This window comes from Thunnus maccoyii, chromosome 3 (genome assembly GCF_910596095.1).
Source record: "Thunnus maccoyii chromosome 3, fThuMac1.1, whole genome shotgun sequence".
In the NCBI taxonomy this organism is placed as follows: domain Eukaryota; kingdom Metazoa; phylum Chordata; class Actinopteri; order Scombriformes; family Scombridae; genus Thunnus; species Thunnus maccoyii.
Window position 1 is genome coordinate 22066198 of NC_056535.1, and position 18435 is coordinate 22084632.

Below are 18435 nucleotides of genomic sequence, written 5' to 3' on the forward strand. Positions count from 1 at the left end.
CAATCAATTTCTGGAAAGTTTCCTGTAGAAAAAAAACAAAAACTATGGTACTATGTCACTAATTATGGGGGAAATGATGACCCTCCGAGCCGGTTCAATCCCACGGACTGGCAGGATAAATCAGGGTGGGGAAAGTGAAGAAGCAGCGCATGCCCCTCCCTCATCATCACCACTGAGGTGCCCTTGAGCAAGGCCATTAACCCCATCTGCTCCAGTAGAGCTGCCCAGTGGTCGATCAGACTGGTTGCACTGGGCAGCTTCCAGGTGTGAATGTGTACCTGTGAGTGTGATCAGGGTGTTCCTGAAAACTCAAGAGAAACTCCCCTGAATGAATAAAGGTTAAAAAAAAAAAAAAAAACACACAAATTAGTGCTCAGTTCAAGATCAAGATGTACTTTATCTGTCCCCATGAGGAAATTTGTTTTGGTCTCTGCACTGCAGTTCCACAATAAATAAACAAACAACAATACACACATAAACAGCACACACAGTCACAACACAGGTAATTAACACATAAAACCAGTAGCACACATTGTACCTAACCTAAAGATAAAACATAAATCAACTGCATAAGAAACATAAGACCAGCAGCACAAAAAATATTTCCAATTTATTCGTTCCAGTTAATTGCCAGTTTAACCAAGAGAGTCGATCAGTCAGTGCAGAGCACGTCTGCTGAACATGCTAAAGTGTAAAATTTGTCAACATGGAAAACAAACAATTCAACATAATATGAAAAATAAGTTTTCAAGAATAAATGAATATTTACTCTGGTTTAAATAGAGCAGTTCCTCCAAGGAAATGTACATTTTCACTGTACCACAGTTCTCTCTAGGAAACTAACCAGGGAATTATGGACCCATTAAATAAAACACTACCCAGAACACTCTTATATCATTTCATTGCTTTTCAGAAATATTTATGAAGTCACTTCTTAGCAAAACAGTATGTTCAACATGGAATAGAGGCAGACCAGCACAACAAAAGCTAACCCTGAAGTGGATTGGACTTTTGGAAGCATTCTGATGTACATGGTTTGAAGAAGTGGAGCGTTTTTGGTTTTTTTTGATGTGTTATAAATACAGAAGTGTCAAGGACAGTTAAAGAGAGAATGGGTGGAGGCAGACAATAATACTGGCTCCTGAAAGCAAGCTGGGGTGGCGTTAACTGACTGTATTGCCACAACATGTTGCTCAACTGTACAGGAATGGAAACGGAAACTTAACAATACAAGACCTGCTTGAGGCCTGAACTTTTATATGAGTGCAAATTCAGTGGTTTCCTTTGTTACCATATTCGTAGTAAATAACGTGCCAGGAGGAAAGAGATGTAATACTTGCAAAAAAAAAGTTCTTTTGAACTGAATTTGTGCAGCTAAAGAGATGTGAAGCAATAGTTAGTCTGCAAAACAAGCATTTCCAGTACATGGGTTTATGTTTGCCTGTTTGTCTGTGTTGTATTTATTGTCATAACACTGTTTCTCTTACATCTTATAGTGCAGGTCCCTCTTGAAAGAGGTTTTCATCTCAGTGACACTTTAATTATTAAAGTCAAAGAAAAGAAAAGACAGGCATTCAGGTGTTGATGTTGAATTGCTGCAACAATCTTTCATAAATCACGTGGTGGCAAGTGTTTCCCATGAGATGAGGAATGTTGTTGGGTTACTTCTTGCAGGGCGGGACGGACAGACAGGTGGAAACGGTTGTCTCGTTGTAGAGTAATTTCTTTTTAGTTCAAATCATAGAAGTTATGGCATCAGTTGTCGTGTCCAGTCTTGTGTGTCTTTTATGTGTGATCCTGCCCCCGGCTGTGTGGGGTGAGTTTCATTTTGGTATTTATTTGTAAGGTTTGGGATGTTAAAGACTGTATCTTCCTCAGTCATATGACGACAGTCACAAAGTGAAACTAAAATGATAACTCTCATTTTACGTTCTCAGTGGGATCGTTGTCTGTGAAGTATGTGTACTGTATGTTTAATGTACATTCAGAGACAAATAAACTGCACTATTTTAGCCGTTTGTCTTATCATTTCAAATTATACTGTAACTCCTCAATCTCTCTGTCTCGCTTCTCTTCACCATGACTCTGTGTTTTATACATTGCAGCTGATAACTGTAGTGGCTACTGGGACACCAATGGTCACTACTATGACCCTCAGCAATGTGGCACTCGATACTGCTGTGGAAACTGCAACAGTAAATACTGTTGCAGTGAAAAAGAAAATCGTCTACCTGAAGAAAAACAAGAACTCTGTTCTATGAGGTGAACTTCAGATTTTGTGCCTATGTTTCACTCTCCATGATGCAAAAAAATTTAAAAAGTAGCAGTTACAGGATTTGATATTCTGAGAAGTGATATTAGTTCACCAGCTAATCAATCTCTAAGCATTCTTAAACAATATAATTTTTAAGAAATGTCATTGTTTGTAATCCTTTTACTTCTTAAAACTGCTGTTTTCTATCTCTCTCTCCAGGTCCAGTTATGGGAAAAAAAGCAAAATTGCTATTCTTCTTGGAAGCATCATAGGGTCTATTATTCCCATTATCCTCTGTGTGTCTCTTATCATCTGCTGTGTGGCACCTTGCTGCTTGTGCTACAAAAAGTGTTGTCGAAAAGGACGCAACCGAAGTAGGACACACACTTCTCATGGTAAGTTTGTGTAGACATCCTCTCGCTAAAACTTTTCATGTATCTTAAGAAAATTACACAGCAAACAATGTGGAAGTGATTACAGCTACCCTGATCTTTACTGCTTGACAGTGTAGTGTCTTGGATGTACTGGTGGATCATGTTTGCAAACTAAACTCAATCTATGATTTTACCTATAGTTGTGATGACCACTCTGACACCAGCCAACACACCCCAGCAGCCAGTCTTACCCTCTGGATATCAGCCGTCCTACCCGGGTTACCAGTCTGTACCTGTGCAGTCGGGATATGAAGGCCCGCCTGTGCCCACAGCACCACCACCACCATCATACCTGGAATCTGAGGGTAACAGTACTTCATGACATTTTCAAACTTGATAATTATGTTCACCTTTGAACTTTTTGACAGATTGAGCCTAAAAGCAAAATAAAGGCAGCTTGATTCAGTTAGGTTGTTTCTCAGCATGTACTGACAGAAATACTGTTGTAATGCTTAAATTCACTGAAAAGACCAAAAACAACAATGAATGTATCCTACTAACAAGTATTGCCTGTGTACCTAAAGCAATGAATTAGTTTATTTTGAGTCACCCCCATCCTGCTGCTGTAAAATGCTCACTAGAGCACTAAACTTGTATTAATTCACAACAGAAAATATTAACCAACAACTATACTATTTATTCCTTTTGAGTACTGTTTTGCTAAAAAGTACAGTGCCCAGCTTCTTTTTATGAAATTACTGAGCTTTGTTTAGAACTTGAACTATATATACTATATTAAACCTGTTATTAAAGATTTATGTCCTCAGTAGGAACCATTGGGCTTAGGGCTGAGAGCCACAGACAGGGTAGGATGGACTAACATGTTGTTGGTTTTGGTCTTGACAATAACAAAAATAAAATATAACACCAGACTTATCCTCTAATTAGGCCTACATCTTAATTAAAACAAATATGAATTAATAATAGGAAAAGCGACACACAATTCTTCTGTGACAACAAGTTAAATATTAGTTTTTCTTTTCTTTTTTTTAGCTGATCCAGCTTACTCTCCAGGTATGTTCACTCCCGGACAGCCGTCGTACCCTTTTCAACTCCAACCGTACACATTGCCGCCACATTCGGCTGAGCTTGCACAGCCTCCTTACAACCCTTCCTATGGTCCATGAAAACACTTCATGTATTAAAACCCTGGCTGAACTACCGTTCTCACTGGAAATGGAAATGAAAGGTGTGGATTACATCGTATTGATAGAGTGGAAACTGCTTTGCAGGATGTCAAATTCGAATTAAATCTGTTTTATGAAATCTACATTTTTATTGTAATATGTCCAAAATTTAAACTAACTAAACTATTAAAACTTATTGCTATATCTTGCTGTTACTGCTTTTTATGGGTAATTCACTATGAATTAAAGCTTCAGTTATAACCATGTGTTTGGCAATATCCAATTTTATAATATGATTACCTTCAATTCTGAAAAATGTTGAATTTCCAGGAGAGAAATATAAGTACAAGTACAAACACACAAACTCCAAGTCAGGACACAGAAAAACAAGAATAAAAAGAGCAATTATATGATTAAAAAATGATATAGTAAGCATGGATTATTTCTCAATCATTTAGTCACAATTCAGATTGTTTTGTGATTTTCTTCTTATATGCAGCACCTTAAACTGTTGTGTGTCATCAGAACTGTTGAAATTATGATGAAACACTCTGGGAAATGGTGTATTTCAGCATTGAGAAGCAACTACAGTACAATGCCTAATAAGCAAAAAAGTGTTTTTGCCAGTGATGATTATGATGACTTGTGTGTTTAGCTGACTATCTCCCAATCAGCTAGCATAGCATGTCTTTATTTTATTTAAACACAGTAATATCACTATTAATAAAAGTATCAACTCTACAGCTCTAATTTTTGGATCCATTTCTCTTTTTAATGAACTCCAAACGCCACCAGAGGTTGCTTATGTCCCACTTTATTTTGTGGAAAAAAGGAAACCTGTATTATAAATGCAAGACAACAAATCAGTGACCTCTTAGTTTTTGAGACAGTAAACAAGTCTCATTTAGGCTTACTTTTATTTTTTCTAGCTTATTCAAGTGATTTTATATAAGTTTTTAAATATCAAAATTTATAATGACAGCCTATGGGAGGAATGATAGACCTCAGTTGGAAAGCTGAAAAACTCTTTGTAAATTTGAAACTCACATGCTTGGATGTATGTTGGCCTACAGACCCTGTTCAAATTTCAAAATGTTCAGCAAACTTTCAATATTGAAAGTTGTGTTCTGTGTTGATTAATCAGAGTTAAAAAAAACAACAACTGTTTTTGCAGCCCTAATCTCACATGGGTAGTGCCAATAAAATGAGCAACGAAAACTAAAACATAATGGCTGGATTCATTTTCGAGGCAACAATTATTAAAGAACCCTGGACACTTCTAAAAACTCTAGTTAACAGCAACACCCGTAAAGCTGAACGAAACACTTACTGCTCTCCTTTACTTGCCCTTACTGTATCTTTATGGTAGATCCATATATGTACCATTATAGCAAATGTGTGCATTCAAACTTGTTGCTTGGTTCACTCTTTCAACAAGTCATTTTCAGTAGGAACTGTCAGTGGTTTACCATCATTAAGACACATAGGTATTTTCTGGATAAATCTGAACATGTGAATGAGTTTCTTAGGATAGTCTAAATGCAATGCATACATTAACTACATACATTAAATAACTTAGTCTTTGTTTAAAATCTGCTTAATTAAATTTAAATCCACTATTTTGCACCTGCATTTGTACTAACATTGGTATTGGCCCCCATGAATGAGTCTTTGGTACTTTTTGAATTTGCATGGTGATTAATAGTGGTCTGGCCTCAAGTCTGTCCCCAGCAGTTATCTCAGACAGATACTGACTAACAGACTATGACAGCAAGATAGAGTTTGCCAGTCCTTATAAAATGGAAATGAATAACAACACATTGATCTGGCACTACCAGGTGACATCAATCTGCTTTGCTACTGTGATTGGTCAAAAACTTTTCAGTTTGGCATAGAAATTACATCAGTGAATCAGTTGGGGACCAGCTTGTGTCCAGACCCCTGGTTACATGCACTTATAAAGTCATAACTGTGCCTCCTTCTCTCTTTCTCTCTCTCCATCTCTCTCATCAGCAGTGACAGTTTTGCTTTGGTGAGACTTGTTAGGTCCTAACTGCCATCATGAAATTTTAATGACATCTAGTGACAGTAAACAGAAACTGCAAGTAATTTGGAAATTAATGTAAAACAAATTCAAAACTACAGATTTAGAAAATTTACTTAATTCAGCCACTTTGTGAAATGTGTTACCCTAACATTCTGAGTCTTGGTGTCTCAATTGCCATCTGAGGGGTCTAATGACTCAAGTATGGAGGTTGACAGTCAGTGTCAGGATGACCAGGATGCTCCACATCTTGACCAATCTCTGGTTGAGACACAAACTTGTGGTTCTGACCTGCGTGGTAGTCAAGGTGGTCTACTCTCTTCACCTCCTTCAGTTGGACTTCTGCGGCAGGGTTTAGGATATATACGGTGTCAATATGGAACAGGTTTTCTGATAATTAAGTCTACAGGAGTTGATTATTAATGAGGTTTTGTGTAGTCCCATTGTGTATTAGACATGTAACAGGCATGTGGAAGGCATGTGGAATTCAGCACTTCCCAGGATCATAACCAGTCATATTTAGGTTTGTATATGTGTTGTGGATTCTTATTGGTTGGTTGGTTTTGGAACACAGCATTATATTAAATCTGTCAAAAACGTAATCTAATGACACAGTTATTATGTTGGATTGGATGATGGAATGTGGTGATCGCATTGCACTTAATCAAATGTGCTAAATTGGTTATATTTTACCAAAGTTTTTATAGCTAATTTAGTTAGCTAGTAGGCTAAGTTATCATTTCTGTAGAGCTGTGCCTAGAGATTGCTGTGCCTACATGACTGACCAATGGGTTTCCATGTTTGTTGACCAGGCAATAAATGTCCATACAGAAACTGAAGTGAGTGTTGGTCCTTGTCTCACAAAACACAACACAGACTGAAGAAGAGTTACAATGGTTACACATGTATATGTATATAGAGATATACAGGTATGTGTATATGTTTACTATGTACATGCATTATCATACTACCTTTTTTTTTCACCATAAAATATATAAATATTGTAATAATTCTAGTATGAACACTATCATATGTAAGCAAATGTAAATCAATGTAAAATGTACTCTTGCAGTAAGGCATATATAAAAAAATGTTTTAGTTTTTCAAGAAGACAGAGGGGAAAACATGAGACTGAGACATTGAGTAAGATCAGAACATTAAGTAACCAGGGATGTTGGCAGAACCACGGTAGCTGTGTACGGACGACCTTTGCAAGAGCTGATTGGTTAAGTGCAGACCTCTCCCTCTCTCACAGTTTCCTGTCTGAATCCGGGCATTTTGAAGTGACCAAATCTTCAGTCCTCTGTGTGTTCCTGGTCCCTTTCTTGCACAGGAAGTAGCGTCTTCCTGCGCGTAACCACCAGCATAAAGTTAATGCATTAATCAATGGCAGCTTACACCAGAAATCTCTTCTTCTTCACATTGTCACGAGCAGATTAGTAAATATATTTGGCTTACACGTCTGATGTGAACTTCAACAGATATGGCACCATCAAGGTAAGGTATTTTACAGACTGGGACAATATTCTATATTTATAATTGATGACTGATTGTATGTGTGTTTGTAGTAGTAATTGATGCAAAAGACAGTTGTGACAGATATTGTGTATTAGTAATGTGTACTATCCTTGGTGGTCTGAATGGGGTAGGGTTGACATCATTGAGCTATTTTGTCTACTATTCTGCATCTGTAAGGTAATAGACAATATCATTATTAAAACTGTTTTGCATTCATTTTTCTTTGTTTCTGTTTTAGTTTCTTTTCTCCGGATAATGCACCAATTTTTGTAGCTATTGGATTTACCATCTTTTTGCTCATTTTCATCTGCTTTTGTGTCTTTCACTGCTACCGCCAGCACAAATTATGCTGCAAGCCCCGACGTAAGTAACCCTCCACTAATGAAAAATTAAGTCTATAGTTGTTAGTGATGCTTTTAGATACAGAACTACTACTGCAGCTAGTTCTTCAGATAAGTGTGTGACTGCCTTGATATTTACAACAACCAATGTTGAAGGAGCTCAAACTGACTGTGACTTGATTTATCGAGTTATCCAGACTTAAAGGAGGAGGTACCATAATGTGGATGCAAACATTTTTGTGTCAGTGCGGCACTGATTGCCTCACTTTGTTTGTAGAAATATGTAATATTGGTGCCAATTTACAGTATGTTGGCAGTCCAGTGTTACTAAAGTAACTACCAGTTTATTTCTGCTGTGAGCCTTCTGATTTTGTCCTCTTCTCTTCACATCACTTATACTGAATCACTTATATTTATGTCCACTCTTAAAAATAGTTTCTTTAAAAATTCCCAAGAGTAGAGAAAAGCACCTGAGCTCTGTATGTATTTGTGTGTGCACTGCACACTCTTGCACTTCCTCTCTGTTGTGTCTTTTAACCAGCTTGTTCAGGTTTACCATCCAGCAACTAATAAGCTGTGGCAGAGAACGGTAGGCTAAAACACAGCAAGGATGTGAATTCCCCCAACTGGCTGTTACATGTCGAGATCATATCCAGGAATGTCAGGGCTCCATCTTGTCTAACTCATTGTTTCCACCACAACCACAGTGGGGAAAAGTAAAGACCATCCCATGTCCTTTACAGGAAGTGGTCAGTGAAAATAATGAAGAAGAATTTTAATTGAATTTTAGTGACGCCAAATTAAGCAACATTCATAGAACAGGACAATTTATAGAAGCTTGTTGATTTATAACGAGCTTCAACTTTCCCTGCCAGATTATGGTTTAAGTCTTGCTGCATATTTGTGGAACAAACAAGTGACATCTCTGTATAAAATCTGAACTTCCTATAAGTTTTAATGTAGAATTGCTTTGTATTTACCATTGTGAATTCTCTGTGCTGGTGGTCATGCTCTAAAAATAAATGCAATAAATCTGGTTAACAATTCCTTCCTCAGTTGTACTCTCCCACCTCATCTGAAACTGTGATTGAACCCCCTACCCCCTACCAAGCTTTTATATCGTATATTTTTGTCTGTTTAAAACTGTTACAGCTACTATCAACAACATCACTCCTCAGCACTACCCCCAGCAGCTAAATGTATCACCCTTTCTGGGGCTCCAGAATGCACTCTTCCAGTCTGCACTAGTCCAGTCGGGTTATGGAAGCCAGCCTATGCAACAGGGCTGCGAGCCTCAGCCCATGCTGACAATGCCCTACCTGGGACAACCTTTCACACCGGGACCATTACCGACATATCAGGAAGCCAGTGAGTATAGGTTTCCTTATGACTTCGGGTCTTACAGGTCTGATTGTAACAAAAGCCTGTTGTCCAATCAAGGACAAGGAAATCTTCCTCTAGGTGTTCACTAAAGGAATATTTCTGCATTCATGTTATTTGAAGTTTTAGCTGCTTGCCTCAAGCTAAACAGACACAGTAACCAGTGCTGAAAATGTGAGCGAGTACAGCTTCTGAATGATCACGCTGTTCTGTAGTGGAGTGCACATAGCTGCAGTGCAAGGTGAGCAAGGATGACAGTGAGTGAGCAGCTCAGGTTGGGAATGACAAACTAGATTTACTGAGGAGAGTGAGTCTGTTGTGTTACCACACAATGTTTGTGAACAATTACAGTCTGGTATAAGCAAGTAAACAATGCATTTTCCACTAACCTTGTGATAGACAAAAACAACACCGGTAACCACAGTTACTGTACAAAACAAAGATGGTGACAGCTGTTGCCTCTGAATATTGCTATTGTTAACATATGAAATAAATAAACTGGCCGACTAATTGGAGAAAGCCTGAGAGAAGAGAGAAAAGCTCTTTATCAGGATAAGATGTAGATATGTAACTGTACTTTTTCTGAGGACAGTCCATTTTGGATTTCTTTTCTTTCTCTGCATGCCTTTGTATATGTATAGCCAGAAGATGCATGTTTTGTAAAATGTCTTTTAATCCAATGTGGGTGACAAACTGACTACAAAAATGAGACAAAAATTTCTGAGACGAAAAGTAGGCTAACTAACAAAAATCAAATGACTAGAATTTGACGAAAATAATATATTTTCATATATTTTTGTCAAACTATTAACTCTAAAATTAATCAAAATCAGGTCTTAAAATGAACACTTCACCCCACATATAAAGGCCAACTCATCTCACCCTACTGTCAAATGTAATCACTCTTACAAAGAATGTTAAACTTACTGTAGGAACCGTGGATAATACATTGTGTAAATTTGTTCTGAGAGCCTTTGCTTTTAAAGCCTAGAATAAATATGTAGATACACTCCAGTTTGTTCCCCAACTTCAGTTAAAAAACTATGCAGCATTTATTATTAACTGTCTGTTAAGCAGATTTTAAGAGGACTGCAGATCTTTAAAAGATAGACAGAAATGAACATTCTCATTACACAAAGTTGATGCACACTGTAGAAAAGCACCCTTAAAATGGGGTAGTGACACATCACAGCGTTGCAAACACATCATGCAATTTTGGTGCGTCAGAATAGCTGCAACCGAACGTGGGGGTGAAATAATCGCTGCTGGTGTAATGTTGGGTCATGTCCGGATTTTGTAAAATAGGAGAAATGGTCACTTTAATCAACAGAACCTAAGTTGTGGTTACTGTCAAAGCATTTACAGCCCTTTCATACTACTCTATAATGGTAAACCACAGTAACTACGCTAACAATGAAACTGAGAAAAAAAGCATCAAAGTTTTTTGACTTTCCAGCCAAATGTGTTATAGGTAGAAAAGCAGTTATGTACTTATTAAATATGTATTTGTTTAGTAATTTAAGTAATTTTAACGACTTAAAAATCATCACCAGTTATTTGACCTATGACACCAAAAATGCAGATACTGCACTCTGCCACTGTACTACCTTAAACAAATATATAGGTAGTGCACAAAGTGCAGTAACTACAATCTTAGTGTCTTCTTCCTGAGAAAATCTAAATCTAATTTTATGTTATTTTATTGATTTGTTTTATTGTTTGCATGTTTAAAAAGTTAAAATAGATGAGTAAGAAAAATTCAAGCAATCCTCAAGTATTATTTTGTCAGGTTTAACTTATTAAGGTGGTTTGACATTTATTTTAATTGTAAAATTGATTTCAACCTACTTTTAGAAATTGATATATTAGAATATAATCAAGTTCCTGTCTTAATAGAAATATATTGTATTAATCAAATCTAGGTTAATAAACTTAGCTACATAGTGTGCAATGTAACACCTGATTATGGTTGTACTATCTGCTCCCTGTAACCTCTAAAATATATGAGAGAGAGAAGTGGGAGGGGGCTGTCAGTCTGTAAACTAATGTCAGTGTACTCTCTTGTCTTGTCCTGTCTAGCTAGCTAGTGCTAGCACAGTGGTAACCAAACTACTATCTACTATGATTGGTTTAGCTGATAATACACAGATGAAGTAAGTAAGAGTTCCAAGTGGAGAACATGAAGATTCCCTTCTTTGGATTGTCATTAAGTTGGCTAGAATACAGGATTTATAGACACTGAGGCTTCGTTCATTAACAATTTGAACGGCTGTTGCAGAGCGCAGTAACTACACTGACTGCAGTTTGCCTTGGTTTTTGGTTGGATTTTGTAATTACTGCAATTTTTAAATTGTCACAAGATAAAACAGACATTTAAAAGTTCAGTTTCAGTCATAACTCAATTTTGACCAAAACTGTGATTTGGCTTTGTGGGGCTACATGCTCATACCATGTTTTCTTTCTGTGTCCAGTCGATCCTACCCACCCTCCCAATCCAAAGCCTGACAGTCAGGCTGCGTTCAACCCCAGCCAGCCATCGTGCCCTCTACAGCCTCCTGTGCAGCCGCCGCAGCCCAACGCTCCACCTGCCCAACCAGACTTCCTTGCCCAGCCAGCATATAACCCGGATTATGTTGCACCACCACCGAAGACTGGATATTGAACCACAGTGACAAACTCTCAGCCTCTTAAAGTGTGCTGCAACATTTTGGAACTTGGCAGAGCTGGAAATGTGAAACTCGAATAGAGATGCGAGTTGCTTTTGAGCATCTTGATTCATGTGTCTCGATGGTTAAATATGAGAATGTGTGCATGTTGAATTTTGCAGCTCATGTAGTGCATCTGTTCTGTTAAAGAAGTGCCAAGTGAAAATGTTGATACCATGTTGTCATAACCATAGACTTTTTTTTTTTTTACTGAAAAAGTGCTTTGAACCTTTTTTCATACACTTTCTAACTTTTTCTCTATTGTTCCTAGTGCTTTGGAAAGTGTATAAAGCATTATATGTGTTATATGTTCCCATTGAAGGATTTATGGTGGATATGATTTATGTCATTGCCAGCGAGTGAATACGATGTGTTCAGGGAAAAAAGTGTTCTATTAACCTCCCAGCAAAAAGGAACATTCATCCTGTTATATGTAACCTGCAGATATAAAAGTTCAGTGGCTGCAATAAGAGAAAGAGTGCATGTCCCAATGCCTCAACTCACTGCCCATAAATGTTCTGTAAATATACCATAAGGCTAAACTCTACCAAAATGAGAAACATTGTGGCTACTTTAACTAAAATAATATTTTTTTCAAGCATATTCCAGTGATTTTATCTAATTTTTAAAATAAATATTAAATTTTACAATGGCAGTCTAGAGGAATGATCCATCTCACTATGAAAGTTGGAATCTCAACAACTACAAGTGCTAAAGTGTTCATTATTCATGGACAAGTGCATATTCTATTTTCCATTTTGGATTTTTTGGTTAACACATTTTTTGCCTCTTTTGGCACATATTTCATCTAATTTTCACCAAACTTGGTGCATTCCATATTTAGATGAACCCAAACAAAACCTTTGAGTTTGTTTCTTGGTATTACTTACTGTTTGTCTGTAATTGGTTACTAAACTTTGAAGGCATGATCTGATGCACTTAACAGGGCCATAACTCTTCAATACAAAATTCAATTGCAACCAAATTTGGGAATGCTGTACATACAGAGACATTGCATCAAGTGTGTTACATTTCATACAATCTACCCACAGTTGACGCTGCAGTAACAATATAACATGATATTTCTACAATTGCGTTGTCTACAATTAAATTAACCTCGGTACACAAGTTCTCCATGGGCATATGCACGACATATTGAAGCATTGTACCAATAGCTCCACTTTGTGGCCATTAATAAAACACCAAAATACTATTTATTATCTTCCATATCTCTTAAATGTAACATTCCATGGCAACCAAATTCAGCAAAGTTGTACAGACAGGGATGATGAACAAGTCTGTAGCATTTGATTCAATTTCAATTGTAGGTGGTGCTACAAGATTTAAAAAAATACTGCTGGAGCAGCAGCTCTCTACAACAGTAGAGAGTTGGAACATGTCTGTCTAAACAGTGGAGTATGATTTTTAAAAGATAGACAGAAATGAACATTCTCATTACACAAAGTTGATGCACACTGTAGAAAAGCACCCTTAAAATGGGGTAGTGACACATCACAGCGTTGTAAACACATCATGCAATTTTGGTGCATCAGAATAGCTGCAACCGAACGTGGGGGTGAAATAATCGCTGCTGGTGTAATGGTTGGTCATGTCCGGATTTTGTAAAATAGTAGAAATGGTCACTTTAATCAACAGAACCTAAGTTGTGGTTACTGTCAAAGCATTTACAGCCCTTTTATACTACTCTATAATGGTAAACCACAGTAACCACGCTAACAATGAAACTGAGAAAAAAGGCTTCAAAGTTAGCCAATGCAACAGTTAGCTTGTTGTAACAGCCTGAAGGACTCTTTATACATCCATGGAAGGACTGTTAAGGACTGTTGTTAAGCTAAAGGGAGAAATTATCTGGTCTGTGCAGTGCAGCAGCTGCAGGACGCTGCCATGGAGGCTGAATAGAGAAGCAACCGGAGAAACAACCAGGAGAGTTAGCTTGTTTGTCATTGTTGCTAATGATATCAGACTGGTTAACCAGCAGCCACAAAGTTCTGTTAACTTACTAACTAAACAAGATGACCAACAGCTACAAATGGACGTTATGACATGAATACTTCATCTCCATGAGCTCTCTACAACAGTAGTGAGTTGCAACCTGTCTGTCTTAACAGTGGAGTATGATTTTTCACCTATCTTCATCTAGCAAATCAATAGGTGAGTTTCTTTTTGCTTTGCTTTGTAGCATAGGCAAAATGCATTACATTTCCAAACAATGTGAATTGTGCTATATGCCCTTACTTCTGTCATGATAATGTTTTGGTACCATGCCATCTGATCACAACATCAAACAAAATAATCTAGTTTACTAGTATATATATATATATATATATATATATATATATATATATATATATATATATATATATATATATATATATATATATATATGTGTGTGTGTGTGTGTGTATGTATATGTATATGTGTATATGTATATATATATATATATATATATATATATATATATATATATATTTAAGTCTGAGATCTATTCTTTGAGATTCTTCATGACTTATTAACCTGTTACGGGCTAGTACAGAGAACCCCAGGGTGCAAAACACAGAGACAGAGGCGAGGAATTGGAATCAGATTATTGGTGTTATTACAACCTGATGTTGAGGAAAAAAGGAGCAGCAGAATCTTAGTGGCAAGGGGGAGGCAGAGGCTGGCAGCCGAATCTGAAGCTGGGGCAGGTGCAGGGGGCTAAGCAGGGCAGAGCAGAGCAGGGGAATGGGCAGAATGAAGCAGGGCAGGAAGAGTCTGCAGGGCTTGGGGGAACAGAGGAGATCCAGAACAGGTTCCAAGTAGATCAGGAGGGAGTCAGAGGCAAGAGTCAGGCCAGGAATGAAAGTAACTGAGTCTACGATCTGGCAGAGTTTGGAGGTTAGGACCAGGTATTTGAAGCGGAGCAGGATGATGATGATGGCTGGCGTGCAATCAAACAGAGGGAGAGAGAGAGAGAGAGAGAGGGAAAGGGAGGAGGAGAGAGGCTGCCAGCTAGGCAGAGGTAGAGGGCCTGACATAACCAATCTTGAGATTTTGCTCAACTTGTTTTCTTGAAGTAAATTTTATTCTGATTAAATGTGAAAAGCATTGGACTTGAATTAAGTTTTGAAATCAGTCTTGCTAACTAGCTACATCTGTACAGTTGCTGAAATAATCTCTCGTTTCAGTGGCAAAGTCAACATTTCTGAGAGTGGAGCTGGACTTGTGATTCTGATGCTCCAAATTACGTGGTGAGTTTCATTTTACTTTGTTTTATATGTCAATGTCTCCCAATTGCCTAATTTTATTTCAGTGATGTCCCATTGCTGTCTGTGTAGTAGCCTGTACTACTCTTTACTTAAGTACTAGTAGACTGAGTACTATAGTGACCTATATGAAACACATCAGCAATATACAGCAATATCCCTAACTTAGTCCATCAGTGTTGCATCACTTCAATTCTGGATGCAAGTGAAGTATTATTATCATGATGATGATGATGATGATGATTATATCAATAGATAAAATTCACACCTTCTCTGAACACACTCTTTTGTTTTTCAGGTTTTTCATAGGAGTTTCATAAACTCTGAGAGAGGCAGGACGGGACAAGGTCTTGTCACAGAAGACAGAAAGTCACACAGGAAAAGATGATATCAGTCAGCCCTTGTGTGTTGACTATACTAAAGAAACTAATGGACTTTTAAGTGAGACTTCATACAAGTCAGTGAGCCCTCTCACCCACCCACACAATCAATCTCTTAGCCACACTTTTCAGTTACTCACTGAGTTATTCTTGGTCACTCACTCACTGAAATGCAGACACAGACACACACAGCTGGTTCCAATAAGCTGATTGATATTCTCTCTCTCCCCTTTAACTGTAAGTACATTCACACCTTCAGTGGCTTCAGGTTTCATTCACATTTCAAAACTGCTTCAGTCTCTGATCAAATGATTAAAACAATTCAAACCATGATGAATATAGATAGGCATGTTACTCACTTGCTGCAAACTGTTACACATATGAGTTTATGTAACCCCGCCCATAGATGGCGCCACAACATTAATAGAAATTGCTGTTAAAGCAGCAGGAAATGCACATTCTAGTTATGATTAAGCTTTACCTCTTACAACTTTGAATTTATCCACTGTATGAAATGCGTTATGTAAATAAAGTTGCCTTGCCTTGAATGCAATTCATGCAACACTTAATGTTAGAAAACTTATTATTGGCGCAATAAAAAAACAAGTATAATGAACTTTTGTGCAAAACAGATTTTCATTGTAGACACTAGTATGTGATTTTGACAATTGTATGAGGAGTTTTCATAACATAACATCTTTTTGAAGGTTTGCATTTTGCACATGGAAACGCAGTTTTGTTTCTAACTGTGCATCAAAGCAATGGAGCTTGCTTCATAAATAGTCTTAAAATTAAATCCAGTTTTATTATAAAATCCAAATTATATTACCGGTTGTGTAACAAAACACTCCATTTAGCCTATTCCTCTGGGATCATGTGCAGTGAAATAGCTAGAATGGGTGTGCTCGCATTTCATCCTATAATAACCAGTACCACTCCCTCTTACAGCATCCCGCACTATTCATTAATCAATACAGTAATAGTGCTGACTGCGGCTATCTCAGTCATCGAACAGAGGGGCGGCTAAAATGGGAAAAATGACCCTGCCTGTATATGCTGCTGCCTGCTTGCCGTCTAAAATAAGCTCTCTCCTTGAAGTGTGGCTCAGACTGCTGATGAGCACTTGTATTGGGATACCAGAATCATGGACGTTATGGCAGATAATCTTTACAGTCAGCCATTACTTCCTCTTTTCTTCCATCCTTCCCTCTAACTGTGCTTTGTTCTGTCTGAAGGCATTCTTGTTTGGCCTCCTGCCCTAGCTGCCATTAAGATGTTTTCAGCATTTCTTGACATCCTACGCCATTCCTTTCTTCTTTTTCCTTTTCTTCTGCTCTGTGGAATACTTCTGGTATTTATATCTCAAATCCATGTTGCCCAATATATGGAGAATGGACAAGAGAAACACTATGTTACCGGATATCAGTTAGAAACCAAATGTTTTGTTTGTTTTTTTATTTTAGGTAATAATCCAGGACTCATATGAACCAAGGAGTTGTGTGTGGGAGCAAATGCTGACCTTAGCACAAACTCCCATCTACACACACTCCCTCTGACTGATCCTCCTCCCAAGAGATACAGGCATGCCAAACTTTTCCACATGCTTGAAAACACAAACAGATATGACAGCATTATACACAGTTCAATATTGTTAAATCTGTTTCAGATTCTAAGGATGAGTAAAAGATTTCCAGCATTATTTATATTTTGATATTTTTAAATCTTTTCCATTACTTAAGATAATCTAAGTGATAAGAAGTTTCCAGTTAAGTTACAAAAGACTGAACCGCTGAGTTTTGTTCTCATTAGTGAACATATGGTTATATAAAGTTGGTAGGTTGGTCGGGTGGTCCACCACTTTCTTTCAAACTGAAATATTTCAACAACTATTGGATGGATTACCATGACATCTGGTGTAGACATTCATGCTCCCCCAGAGGATGAATCCTTATGAATAAAGTGATCCCCAGAATATTCTTGTAGCACCACCATGAAGATGAAGCTAAGCTAGCACCATCATCGGCTCTGAATTTTAATTTGTCCAATAATTTGGTTTTTGACCAAATATCTGCAGATCTAATGACAAATTCCATCACACTCAGATGTATTTTGTGTTTTGTACTAATTAGCAAATGTTAGCATGCTAACACACTAAACAAAGATGGTGAACATGCTTAAAGGATAAGCCTGGTGATTTCTTGTATTATTTTTCTTATTGTCAATAAACCTCATGTGCAGAGCCAAACCAACAATGAACTCATCCTTCTTACAAGTATTTTGTATGTATCCAAAGCCTGACACAGCTTATTCCTCTGTGCCATAGACTTGCGTTGTTGTCCAAAAACAGTGAGACACACTGCTGCGCTACATTCACCTCGAAGAGTTTTGGGCATGTTAGTTTGTTTAGAAATGGCTCGCAAGACAAAGAGCGATAACATATTCAGTCTCAGGAGAGTAGTTCCGTGTACGACAGACGCCACTGTGCATGCACAGGAAAGTACTTCGGTTTACAAAGCTTCGCTAGCTTGTTGTGCTACATCACAACCTCTTGACTTTGTACTACATTGTGAATTCTCAAAGAACTTCAGTACAGAAAAGTGATCACTGTTATTAGTCTTTGGAGCCGTTCCTAAACAAACAATGGTAGCCATTGCCTTCAGGATGAAGGAAAATGTCGTCCAGTGCAACGGTCTGGCTCAAAAACATGTTTTAATAGTTTTTGGACAACAACTAGGGGTCTACTGCACAGAAGAATACAATATATCAGACTTTGATACACACACAATACCTGTAAGTAGGAACAGTTCATTGTTGTCTGGCTCTGCGCAAGAGATTTGTTGACGATAAGAAAAATATAGAAGATTGCCAGCCAAGTCTTTTTACATTATACCTTCTTTGCATCAGCATGTTTGCAGTGTCATTGTAAGCATGTTAATATGCTGTTGCTACCATTTAACCAAAAGCACCACTGTGCCTAAGAATATCC

At 37.6% G+C, this 18435-nt stretch overlaps 1 protein-coding gene and 1 long non-coding RNA gene across 2 annotated transcripts; both read left to right on the forward strand.

The window, feature by feature from the left end:
• Positions 1–1687: 1687 nt before the first annotated feature.
• On the forward strand, positions 1688–12369 carry LOC121891657 (protein shisa-5-like). Its single transcript, XM_042404175.1, has 9 exons — positions 1688–1816; positions 2106–2262; positions 2474–2649; positions 2829–2993; positions 3682–3807; positions 7341–7356; positions 7616–7740; positions 8871–9086; positions 11570–12369. Exons 1-9 carry the CDS (start codon positions 1750–1752, stop codon positions 11758–11760), a joined length of 1239 nt encoding a protein of 412 aa, XP_042260109.1. The 5' UTR covers positions 1688–1749; the 3' UTR covers positions 11761–12369.
• Positions 12370–13886: 1517 nt separating this feature from the next.
• Positions 13887–15443, forward strand: LOC121891714. Its single transcript, XR_006094118.1, has 3 exons — positions 13887–13975; positions 14992–15054; positions 15368–15443. It is a non-coding gene; the product is annotated as an uncharacterized LOC121891714 (long non-coding RNA).
• The last annotated feature ends 2992 nt before the right edge of the window (positions 15444–18435 follow it).

Bases quoted from the DNA above. Each gene is read 5' to 3' on its own strand.
- LOC121891657 (XM_042404175.1), top strand. From the start codon at position 1,750: ATGGCATCAGTTGTCGTGTCCAGTCTTGTGTGTCTTTTATGTGTGATC. The intron at 2,263-2,473 runs GTGAACTTCAGA...CTCTCTCTCCAG, and splicing joins CAAGAACTCTGTTCTATGAG to GTCCAGTTATGGGAAAAAAA. The intron at 2,994-3,681 runs GTAACAGTACTT...TCTTTTTTTTAG, and splicing joins ATCATACCTGGAATCTGAGG to CTGATCCAGCTTACTCTCCA.